The following is a 12,754-nucleotide window of genomic DNA, read 5'->3' on the forward strand; positions in this document are numbered from 1 at the left end:
AGCCTTCCCCCTTAGGCCGGGATACCATGTGAGCTATCACAGATAGCTCTAACCGGACCTAGTGCTACCGGACGTCTGTAACAGACGTCCCCCAGCCCAACCGTGGGCTGTTCCGTCTGATGTATCCTCATGAGAATGGTTCCCACTCCTGGTAACCCATGAGCTTCCCCAGGTGGGCCTCCACCTCGCGGTTAACTACTCAGTCCGCACGTTCCATGCGTTCTCCTCCAAGGACGAGACCATACCTATATCCACCATATTCCTTCCCACGGGTAGGAGGTGGCCTCTGTAGCGCTTCCCTGATTAAGAGTCGCGCTTACCCGGTGTAAACTGATCTGGACGGCCTCTCGCCTATAGAGAGCTAAGGCCCCGTCCGTGAAAGTTACCGGTCAGGGCTGTACCCATCTTTCTCCAAGAAAGCTCTGGAACCCCCCGACCACCACACTGGAAGGTTACAGTCTCACGAAAGCTTCGAGATGACACGCCCAGGCTTGTTCCCCTCGCTTCGCTAGAGATTGTGACGCGATACAGCGTTGTGGCGTTTTCCATAGGCAACCCCATCTGTCGTTCTCGACACAACGTCGAGAGACCGACAGAAAGGGAACGTCTTGGTTACGTATGTAACCTCAGTTCCCTGATGGAGGGAACGAGACGTTGTGTCCCTTATGCCACGAACACGTATCGTATTCTGCTGCAGTTTGAGAGGTCTCAGGCTCTTCAGAACAAAGGTAAGTGAATGCTGCACGCCGGCCTCCTTTTATACCGGATTTCCGGGGGCGGAGCCCGGCATGCAAATTGCATTCGCCAAATTTCATTGGCCTTTTCTATAGTAGTCAGAGTTGATTGGTTCTCAAGGGCGAACCCCATCTGTCGTTCTCGACACAACGTCTCGTTCCCTCCATCAGGGAACTGAGGTTACATACGTAACCAAGACGTTTTCTTGAGTGTTATGTTCCCTCAATGGTTTGTTTGTAATAGGTTATGCACAGGAAACTTGGAAGTAACATGGAATTTTAAACTTATAATTGCAAGAAATTATTAAAGGGGCCGTAACACAATCTCATATTCATTTTGAGTACCTATAGAGTAAGTTACCTGTATCTTTGAAGAGTATTTAGTTTGATCACATTTATAAAAGATAGATAGAGCTTTACCATTGTTTCTGAAAACATACGGAGCATTCAGGGGGGAGGGGTAGTCTGAACCAAAGCACGTTTTAACCCATTGTCAACAATCACAGACATCAGTTTTCAGTTCATGTTCGGCATCTTTTAGCGCTGGGACGGCACCATATATCAGTTTCAAACGATCTCCAAATCCAGCGTTATATCCACCGTTTATATAACATTCATCACCCAAATGCGGTGAACAAACAAACACCTGAACTTTGCGAACGTATGCTCTCTCTCCTGCTTACAAGTGAAAGTGACGTCTGCGCATGCTTCTACTCTCCATGCACCTGCTTGGGTGTGCCGCTTGCTTTTCCTGGAGAATTGTCCAATAACGGACTAAGAAAAGTTGTTATATGTTCTATAGTTTTATATGTTCGAAAAAAAACTTTCCGAAACTTGTACGATCGCTGGGGGAGTGTATTAAGCACAGAAATACTACATAATACACCCAACTAATTTTTGGACAAGTTGACCATGTTAAGCATGAGAAGACAGCACGTTTAACATTGTAAAAAGTCAGAATGCATGACACATCGTTGCACGGCCGCTTTAATATAAAATCATTATCCAGTATTCACAAATAAAATGGAGAAAAAAGTAAAAGTTTGGAACCCTGTAAAATGTGATAGTATGGTTTGTACCAGGTGACTTTGCCAGGTGCGATGCAACAGGGGTCCACGATGTTAAAAAAAAGTAAAACTATCCGTTTTTTTGAGACATTTCTGTATGCAATCGCCTGTAAAAAAATCGTTATTTGGCTTTATTTATATTTTTAAAGAGCTTTTATTATGATTTTTTTTTTTTTAGCAATTTTGTAATATGTTTTTGTCATTTTATTATTTATTATTATTTTTATTATTATATTAAAAAATCTATTTTTTATTTTGTTTATTACCATCATTTTAGTGCCTTAAACTTATTTCAGTCTATTTCTGAGGCAACATTTAAATTTTTCGTTCAGTTTAAGTCTTTCCAATCATCTTAGGCCAATATTTGATTTGATTTCAATAAACAGAAATGTTTTCAAAGTTTTAATTTAACTAACTAAAACAGAACATGTTTGATGCGTAATGCACATGTGCAGTTTTGTGGAGCAGAATTTTTCGACCAATGAGATTTCACTGTGTCCAATACGTTGTATAACACCAAAATATAGATTCATTCACAGATATCTTAGTTGTTGCACATCAAAATGTAACCCTAAATGCAGAAGACAGTGATTGGTTGATATCAATCCTGCTGCAATATTTAACATTGTACATCTGAAGACAGTACACTATTGCACACAATCATGTGTATTATTCTCATTTGTTACATTTTCCCTCTCCTTACCAGAGTCTGTCACGAGGCACAGATGGCACGATTGTTTGCTGTATAGTTTAAGCCTCTGCGCCTTTAAAACAAGTCTTTCTGTGTATTTAGAGAGCTTCATCTTGAGAGACTCTCAACACAGCGCTGATCTCAACACCACCTGATCCATCTTATTTCGAGAGCGCATTAAAAACCTGGAAGGAAAACGGGCCAGAGAAGGGGGCGTGTGTGGTTAACTTAACTATACGTGCATGCTGAGCAGCTCGGATGCGTAAATGTGATTCCATCTCATTACACTTCGACACAGAAATCCCTGTTTTATTCCTCCCTCAGGAAAGAAATGCAGCTTCAGCAGAGGCTCGGAGTGTGATCTGTGCTCTGCCCCTGTTTAGGGAGTTACAGCACCAGACACGCTCCAACATCTGCTGACAGAAGAAGCCAGATAGGGAAGTGTGTCCCGCAACACCCTCGGTGTATGACAGTAACCCCCAGAGTCTTAAAACGGCCCACACAAGAAGGGCTACTGATTTATTATGCTTTTGGGAATAGAATAGCTGCTTTATCATGTTACAGCATTGCTATCATTTATGGGATATACTGCAGTGAAATTTGGTAGATTGTGGCGAATTCTAGGAAGTTAAAGATGTATGGCTTCATTCACAAGAGTGTTTGACAGGGTAATTTACTAAAGAGGTCGAGACTCTCGAAATGTCATGTGGATGGAATAATGCCCATATGGACAGTTAACTGAAGTCAATCCCCTTCTCTAACCCGTGAGTAATGCCTGTAACCGTAGTGAGATCAATAAACCCAACATGAATGATTTCGAGGAAGGACAACCTGCAAGCTTGTGCTTTTACAATGTTAGTTGTTTCAAGTTTTATTGGTCACATACACAGCACACACTACATACATACTGTACATGTAGTGAAATGCTTGGTATGACTGATTTAAAAAAAATGAACCCATTAGGAATAGAAATAAAAGTAAAGGTGAATATAAGTGAAAATTCAAAAAAGGAAATTACAAATTTAAGATTATGACAATAACGAGATTAAAGCTGTCCTTCTCTCTATCGCCATCTCTGTTTGAAATAAAAAATGGCAGGTTATGCTTTTTTTACACGTGGAAAAAAATCCGGTGAAATCTGTCCTGACAGCTACAATTACAAATCATTATCTAGTTTTAAGTAGTTCATGTGGTTGTTAAAAGTTTTTTTAAGGAAAAATATATAAATTCATGTACTGTAAGGTATGAAGTTTGAGAAAATATAATACGGATACTAACTGAACTTTTTTTCACCGTTGTTTAACTTTTTTACTGAACTGAACTGTGCCGTAAATGTGTCCTATGATGTGACCAATAGTTTTTATATAGGTGACCTATAGACAGTTACAAAGCAACAACATAAAAATACCAACATTACTGTGCACGTGCGCGTGTTCGTGGGCTGCCCTTAACTTCCGGTACACATTTGTAAATAATAGATGCATGTAGATAATCTGTAGATTATTAGTGAAACAAAAGAAAACGAGAAGAACCGGTATTTGGCTAAACTTGTCTCTCCAATATTTTGAATTAAGACTGCGATACCAAGCTCAACCACTAGATATCAATGTACCATACGGTTTCTTTAAATGCGTCACAACTACAGAACCCATTCAACAAATTGTTTCTTTAATACAATTATTATACAACAAAATAACAATATAAATCAATATTAGTGTAAAGTCAATTAAATATAGTTATATTATTATCCACTAGCCAGACCGATAAACAAACACAGACTGGGAGTTAACACCGGGCCAGGCAGGTGCGTCCTATGAAACTGTCATGTCATGTCAACAACCCACTTAACGTTGTTGTCAACACATTTTTACTTCCGACTCATCACATATTGAGACTCAGGTCGGTCACCTCCCCTCTGCATCACTTTTTAATGTGCAGGGTATCCCTTTGGCATCATTGTTCGACTTGCAGGGGCCCAAATTTGACCATTTATGAAATTGTATATTGTGTATATTTTGCAATGATGATGTTTTGGGGTTTGATATAACTTTAACAAGCAGGATAATTGCATTTTCAGGCAGTTTGAGCAAGTAACGTACCTGTTTATTTATCCTACTATAAAACACAAAATAAAAGCAGCCAAAATGTTGTTCAAAAATACTGGTATTCCAAGGTCAGTCCAACGATCGATTTATATAAGGATCAGATGCGAAAGCGATCAACATCCGCCGTAAATCTCAGATCCGCTGAAGAACAAAAGGCATTCAAAAATAGGCTGCAGAAGAAGAGCTACGTCAGCTTCGAAGCCATTGGCTCTCCCATGTCTCGTGACCCATCCCGTCATTTCGTTGGCTTTGAACATGAACCGGTATTGGCTCCCACGCTCAACTGCATCTAGCTAATGTTCAGGTTTATTTTTGAATGGGAGCCAACAACGTGCATCCATGGACACAGCATCTTCATATAAAGTTATCTTACAGCTGCGGTGCAAAAAGGTCTGGGACATGAGTTGTTTGTAATATAACACTGTCGTTGGTCAGTTTCTTCAATAAAAACCTGTGATTGGACTTTTATTAGCGCGATGTGTTTTACATAGAAGAGATAAGGTTTAGGGTGGGGGTGGGGTTAGGTGCTCCCAAATATTACATCGCAAATATCAATGAAATGCTAAGAGTAGCACGTGTCTCGATCTGGAGCGTTTAGCAAACAGCAACGCAGTTCCCCACTCATCGGAAAAAGACACCAAAGGGGTGCCCTGCGCATTCAAAAATGTGACCCTGGATCACAAAACCAGTCTTAAGTAGCACAGGAACCTTTTTAGTAAAGGACAAAAATACATTGTATGGGTCAAAATGATCGATTTTTCTTTTATGCCAAAAATCATTAGGATATTAATTAAAGATCATGTTCCATGAAGATATTGTGTAAATTTCCTACCTTACAAATATAAACTTTATTTTTGTTAGTGGATGGTCTGCCACAGTACCCCTGATTAAAAACTTCAAAGGCAATTTTCTCAGTATTTAGATTATTTTGCCCTCTCGGATTCCTGAGTTTTAAACGGTTGTATCTGAGCCAGATATTTTCTTATTTTAAAAACTCATACATCCATAGAAAGCTTATTTATTCAGCTTTCAGATTATGTAAAACTCTCAATTTCGAAAAAGGACCCATAATGCTGGTTTTGTTGTCCAGGGTCACAGATGAGCCAAAGGGCGCTGAGCGAGCGTCTGGAGTGAGAACGGGTTGTTGTTGTGCTGCTGTTTGAACAGAGCCGATGTCCCTGAAAAAACACGCAATGCAGTGCCCCCCATAAAATGTTTGCCTCTGTTCAGCAGCGCTATTAATTCCAAATTTAAAGGGGGACAAATGTCAGCTTATCCTAATGAATTTTCTGTCGCCCGCGCTCTCCGAGACATTCCGGTGTCTCATAGTAATTGGGAGCTTATGAGGTGACCCCCCTGTCTTCACCGAGACACCGGCTCGCTGGCAGTGTGCCCGCTCTCAAATTGGCAGCTAATTTTGGTTTGTCCCATCATTCCTCGGGGACTAAAGTAACCTGACAGACTGTTTGTCTACAGACACACACGCCCGGCGTCTTTCGACTCTCATCGGCTGGCGCTCTGCAATTTTCTCTCGTTCTAGTTTTGAGAGCTTTTTCAATTGCCGCCGGCTCTTGAAGCCTTTGCAATTAGTAATTAGCAGAAAGTAGTGATTGCATCCTTCTCCCCTGCCCCTCCTTCCCCGCTCTGTCTCAGTCTGATTTCTGTCACTCTCAGCCGTAGTTGACTCCTTTTTTTTGTTGTTTGACAGTGATGAAAAACCACTGAAGAGCAGCCAACAATTGTTTGGAGGCATCAAAGAAGACAACAGCAGCGAAGACAGCTCTATAATATCAGAGGGCGACGACTGTGAGTTTGATGAAGATGGCTCGTTCATTGGCGAGTACGCGTGTTACAGACGCAGGGCGTCGATGGAGTCAAACGGACAGCCTCCGTTTACTTCTTAAGATGCTGGTGCAGCCTTATTTTTGACTTTTAAACAATTTACAGGGAGAAAGACATGTTTGTTTGTGTGTGTGATGTGTACTGTATGTGTTTTTTTACGAGGTTGCTTATGTGTGAATGGGAATTTTTTACAGTGTTAATATAAAGGGTGAAAAGTTAAACAGTTCACCCAAAAATTAATATTCAGTCATTGTTTACTCACCCTCACAAAAATAGTCTATATGACTCGATACACAATATTGTTTTTGAAGCCATACAGTAGTTCTGTGTGTACAGAAGACAAACATTTGGCATTTATAGTATTTGCATTCCATATGTGCATGTATGGCATGTTATGTCATGCAAATGCTAAATGTCTATGGAGGAATGAAAATTTGACAGTATGAGATTTTATTAACATGAGGGTGAAACAACGATAACAGAATTTTTATTTGGGGGTAAACTATTACCAATTTGGTAACACTTTGCAATAAGGTTTTATGTATTTGTTTACATTGGTCAATGCATTAGCTAACACAAACTAACATTGAGCAATACTTCTACTGCATTTATTCATTTAAAAAAATAATTATGTGGGTTTATTACAAAAATAAACATATATTAACTTTAAATCTATTAAAATCTTTTAACTTTTTTATAGTGGGACATAATTTAAAAAATGAATAAAATTCCAACAGTTTATATATATAATTTAAGTTTATTTAATGAAAAAATAATTTACTTTAATAATTAACAAGTAAAAAATTCATATACACTTAATCATTTTTGGTGAATTCTAATTGAAATATATGAGTTACTCAGATTACTTACATTTACTCAATTTAAACAGTATTTCATTGATTTCACAGTTTTCAAATTTAATATTTTTTTGAGTGTAAATTGTTTCATGTAGAACCACAGTAATTCTTTTTTGAGTGAAATAGATTAGTTATGCACTCTAAGCTAACATGAGCAATTGTATTGATATTAACTATCATTAAAAAAAGTATAAATGCCCCCAAAAAATTGATCATTATTAGTTCATGTCACTAATGTAAACAAATACAACCTTATTGTAAAGTCATCCCTTAAATTTTGGGCTAAGCAAAAAACTTATATGCAGGCTTGCCTAACAACAAAACAAGCATACTGCTTTATGCACCTTAGAATTAATGTGGACCAGAAGTTTACGGGTGGATTAACATTTCCTGCACCATAAAAATAAATAATTCATGGTCTGTCACAGAACTGATATCTTGACAGCGCAGTTTTTTCTTATATGTTTCCTTGTGTGGGTAATCACATAACCTCTCTGTTCACCTTTCAGCAAAACACTAACACAATGTGACAAAACAATTATGTTTAGATGCTTCTATATATCCAAAAAAACACATCGTATCTGTTTAAACACGGGTAAACATTTAATAGTTAGATCCAATATTTTTATTCTACAGAATGTGGATCTGAACGCACATAAACTACACGTCAGCTTGAGGTTTATGCAGCTGACAGAGTTCTATAAATAATGTGAGATTCAAGATTGCCTTATTAGCTTTTTGCATCCTGCAAGTATGGTCATGTCCCTCAATATACTTTTGTTGTTTTTAGCAGCATTGTGCATTTTATTATTCTGTATCGGGTCCAAATTATTTTTTGGATTATTATTCAGATAGATGGTTTGTATTACATGACAAATCATTTAAATTTCATGTGTCTATAAAACTAGGGTCTATCCAGCCTGTAAATCCCACAATACAATTTTTATTATTGAAATATATCCATATATGAGATGAGAATTTTTGTAAGATTTTTGCTATTTAAAAATATATATGCGAGAGGTTAAACCTGTTTTGCACTCCATGTTATGTAGATAAGAGATGTTTTTATTTTTTTGAATTTCTCTTTTTGCATTTGTGTTTGGTGCAGTTTATTCTGCCTGAAAATATTTTTGCTTGTACTCAGGAGATTTTATTATAGAATATTCTGTGTACTTTTATTTTGTCAAAGATCATGTTTACCTTCTCGCTATGTTTTGTATTCAAGCACAATATTGCTCTGAAATGTTCCAGAGGGAAGTCTATCAAGACATTTTGTTCCTCTAAACCTGTATGATTTCAGTTTTCACCACATAAAGATTTAGGCTAAATAAACAATTTTTACATTATATCATGTTCTTTTTAGTCATCTCTTCATTTTTTAGATGCACTTTCTATTAAATCATTCTTATATGTATATTTTTCATTATACTCATATGTTTCATACGTTCCAAATATTCATTATTATTAACATTGCTAAGGTTGTGGGTTTGATATCCGCAGAGCATACATGCAGTAAAGAAACTCTTTTGAAAAATTTCCAAATGCGTAAATGTAAATATATTGCAGAAATACAGATGATGTTAAATGTTTTCATTGTGCTGTGGTAATGCTAAAAGCTTTTCAGAGTCTGATACATGCTCTTGTTCAGAGTGCCTTTTGACCAATGACCTTTGTGCGCAGTGTGTCTCCACAATACAGAGGTGAACCAATTACAGGAAACACAGTGCTTCTGAGGGCACAACCTCTACTATTACAGCCGGTCCGCATGAGCCTCCACGTGTCCCACAGTTCTACAATGAGTACAAGACGGTCACAAGATCACATGTGCACTGCATGTAGTGTATAAATAAGACATTTTTCATCATCCTGAACCACTTTAGATACAATAGACAATACTCTATATTGTATGGACTAAAATTTATCATACATTCTGTATATAACGTGATCTGACCATGGAAACTGTTGCGTTAAAGCAACACTTTGTAGTTTTTCGATTTCAAAATAAAGTCTCTAAAATGTTTTAAGTGCCTGGGGTGGCTCATAACCGGCTCATAGCGGCTACGACTACATTCTGTATGTTCTGTAAGTTCTGTGTTTGGGTCGATACGCACAGCCCTGCAGAAGAGTGCCACATGGTTTCCAAACAATGTTTTTGCATTCGCCAGTTCCATCAGTTTAGTTACAGATTTATGTGCATTGCGGAGCCCACGGGGAAGCTTATACAGCAAAATTATTACCTAAAGTAGTAACAGACGATTGCGCTTATCAACCACATGGGGGAACCCGTGAGCAAAAGTTCCATAGTGTTGCTTTAAAGGGACAGTTCACCCAAATATTAAAATCATGTCATCATTTATACACCCTTAAGTTGTTTCAAACCTGTATACATTTCTTTGTTCTGATGAACACAAATGACGTTATTTAAAACATTGTGGGAAACTACACGGTTCTGGGCACCATTGACTACCATAGTCGATTTTTCGTACTATACTGTAGTAGTCAATAGTGCCCCAGAACTGTTTGACTACAAACATTCTTCCAAACATTTTTGTTGCAGAACAACAAAATTTATACAGATTTAGAACAACTTGAGGGTTAGTAAATGATGACAGAATTTTATTTTTGGGTGAACTGTTCTTTAAATATGTAGGAATACAAAGATTAGTAATATTACACAACAGAAATGGTTCAATCAAAGTTAAAAAACATACCTCTAGATATATTAAAATAATTATTTGATTTAATGTACCCAACTCTCATGGTAACTCGGAATATATACTATAGATGTTGAGATGTCAACAAAATTAAGAAAATTGTCCATATGCACAACTGTTTTTATGATCATAGAAATGGCCATTTCAAAGCCAAGTTTGCAGTATTACTACTACTCATAAAGTTGAGTCATTTTTCGAACAAATTGGATATGCTAGTGCACACAAGGAAGAGGTCAACAGTTAATGTACCCATCTATTTTTATGGTCATGCTATAGTAAGAGTTAAAGGGAAACTCCCCTCAAGTTGTCGCAAAGGTGTACAAATGTAATAGTTCTGATGAACGCAGAGAAAAATATTTGGGAAAAAGTTAGCAACTGACATTTCTGGGGCACCATTGAATACCATAGTTGCAAAAATTACATTAGTAGTCGATGGTGCCCCAGAACTGTTTCCTAAATTCTTCAAAATAAATTATTTTATGTTTAACAGAACAAAAAGTTAATAAGATAATGCTTCCTACTATGTTGTAGTCAATGTTGTCCCAGAACGGAGTTATTCGTGATAGATTTTTTATTTTCAATTTAAGTTACAGCTGTGTTTTTAAATCTTTCATACCCACCCTTAGGTTCATATATTGTTTTATTTGGAATTATATGAATAATATATTTCCTTAGATAGGACTGTGGTCTTGATATGACTGAAAAAGCTGCCCTGTTAATATTCACAAGAAGCATCGGCCTTAAAAATACAAGAATACACAATAAACACAGCAACCAATGGCAGTTTAATGTTAGTGATATTGTGCTATTTTTGTGCTATTAAAAGTTTATTTGAAGGTACCAATTAATTATATACAATACATGAACAAGTTTCTTTTAACTTGAAATGTTTAACCTTTATGTGCTACAGGAAAAACACACCTACACAAGGCTGAGAAAGTAATGAGAGACCTAGTTTTTGGGTGTAGCTTTTGTGTGAGGTGCACTTGCTTGCAATATCACGTCACTCTTTGAGTTCATGCAGATTTTACAGGTGAATTGCCATTCTTTCATCCAAATCTCTTCAAGATTAAATAGGCATTCAAACTATAATCAGATAAATCCATGGCTAAAGCACATGAAAAGCACCCCATGCTTAGCACCAAAATAAAGGTCATTCCCAGCGATAATCCCTGTATCAGGGCGGATTATTCTTTTATCCTTTCTAAAATTGCTTTCTCTATAGAGCAGTAAACCCCCTAAACAACAACAAAAGATTACCCCGCCATCAAGCTCTCCTGTCGACAGACCTTGTCCTTGTCAAAAGTGTTGAATGGAGCAAGTCTGGTCTATGGCTATCAAACGCAATGTGTACACATGTAGGTAGAGGCCGTATTGGCTGTAGTGAACATGTTTACCTTGGGTCAGGAGTCAACTCATTTGAATTATACATTACTGGAGAGAGAGAGAGAGAGAGAGAGAGAGAGAGAGAGAGAGAGAAAGAGAGAGAGGCGATTGTATTGTGCAGTGCATAAACCATGTATCTCTTCAATGGATTTGAAGATTTGTTTGCAAAAGTACTTATTTTTCATATTATATAATTTGATCAAATTAACCAAAATCACAAGAGAGCTATCAAACTATCAGGGCCAAAAGAGCTGAAAGAGAAAATTAGCTTGACTGTAGTTTACACTTTTAATGACTGCTCGTAAACATTTATGGACATTTCATGTACAGTATAATTGTATTGTGATGTATTTGTGACCAGTCCAATCCAGTGTCGGTTGATTTTCACTAAAATCAAACCTCAGGCGTGACTTAAAGTGATCCAACAGAAAGACTGACAGCATGACATTAAAGCTTTTCATAAATAAATGTTCAAATACTACTCTTGTATTGCTTAAAAGTGAATATGAACTTATACAGAGCATCTTTTTTTGTTATTTTGACCTGTATCTCTAGTTTTCATTTTCTGCTAATAAATGAAAATAGAAACAATATTTGATTTGAAATTTGGGAATATTGCTAGTAGTTCACAGAATGTATACCATATACCAACATATACCTATTAATAGTAAATTCATAAAAATGTGATAATTGTTATCCTCTTATTGCTTTGTGGAAGAGAAGACAGAGTTATATCTTGGGTGTTGTAAAATATATATATATATGTATATATATGTAAAATAGGTGTTAGTTTGCTCTTAGGAACAAAAAGAATATTCTCAAAGAAAATTCACATCTGCAATGACTTCATTTTATTATATATATATTTTTTTATGGCGATCTTTCAGTAATTGAGTGATGTATTGGTCTGGTCTTGATCTTGACTTAGTCTTTTTAGGTTGTCTTGACTACAACCCCTAGTGCACACAGTATCCTAAAGCTACAGTATTCATAATGAGCTGTTCCTCCAACAGGCATACATTTGAGTTTTTTCGACCTAATAAACCAGTCCTTTCAAATAAGAATCTTCATTTTCAACAGTAAAAGGACTCTTGTGCTCTATTCACTTCTATAATATGAGAGATTGTGAATGACACATGAAACTTTGTAAAGGTTCATTGCTATATCCTGTGCTAATTGGATTTTTTCCCTCCATGGCTGTCACAAATAGGAATCGCTCTCAAAAGTGTAACACGACTTCTCAGCAAGGCATTCTCGCTGCTCTCACTCAAGCGATCTATAAATGAGAACATGAAGGTAAAGGAACATTGTGAAATGTGTAGAAGATTCACTGTGACTCACTGCTGTGTGAATGTCTT

At 37.0% G+C, this 12,754-nt stretch overlaps 1 protein-coding gene across 4 annotated transcripts in view; it reads left to right on the top strand.

Moving 5' to 3' along the window:
- Window positions 1-8,642, top strand: part of chl1a (cell adhesion molecule L1-like a) — a 64,968-nt gene extending 56,326 nt beyond the window's left edge. For all 4 annotated transcript variants that reach the window (XM_056732982.1, XM_056732985.1, XM_056732986.1 and 1 more), the window contains one exon: window positions 6,306-8,642. In XM_056732982.1, the coding sequence (XP_056588960.1) occupies window positions 6,306-6,501 (196 nt within the window). In that variant the 3' untranslated portion in view covers window positions 6,502-8,642. The remainder of the gene's footprint in view (window positions 1-6,305) is intronic.
- Window positions 8,643-12,754: the final 4,112 nt, after the last annotated feature.

The sequence above is a fragment of the Triplophysa dalaica genome, chromosome 20 (genome assembly GCF_015846415.1).
Source record: "Triplophysa dalaica isolate WHDGS20190420 chromosome 20, ASM1584641v1, whole genome shotgun sequence".
Taxonomy (NCBI): domain Eukaryota; kingdom Metazoa; phylum Chordata; class Actinopteri; order Cypriniformes; family Nemacheilidae; genus Triplophysa; species Triplophysa dalaica.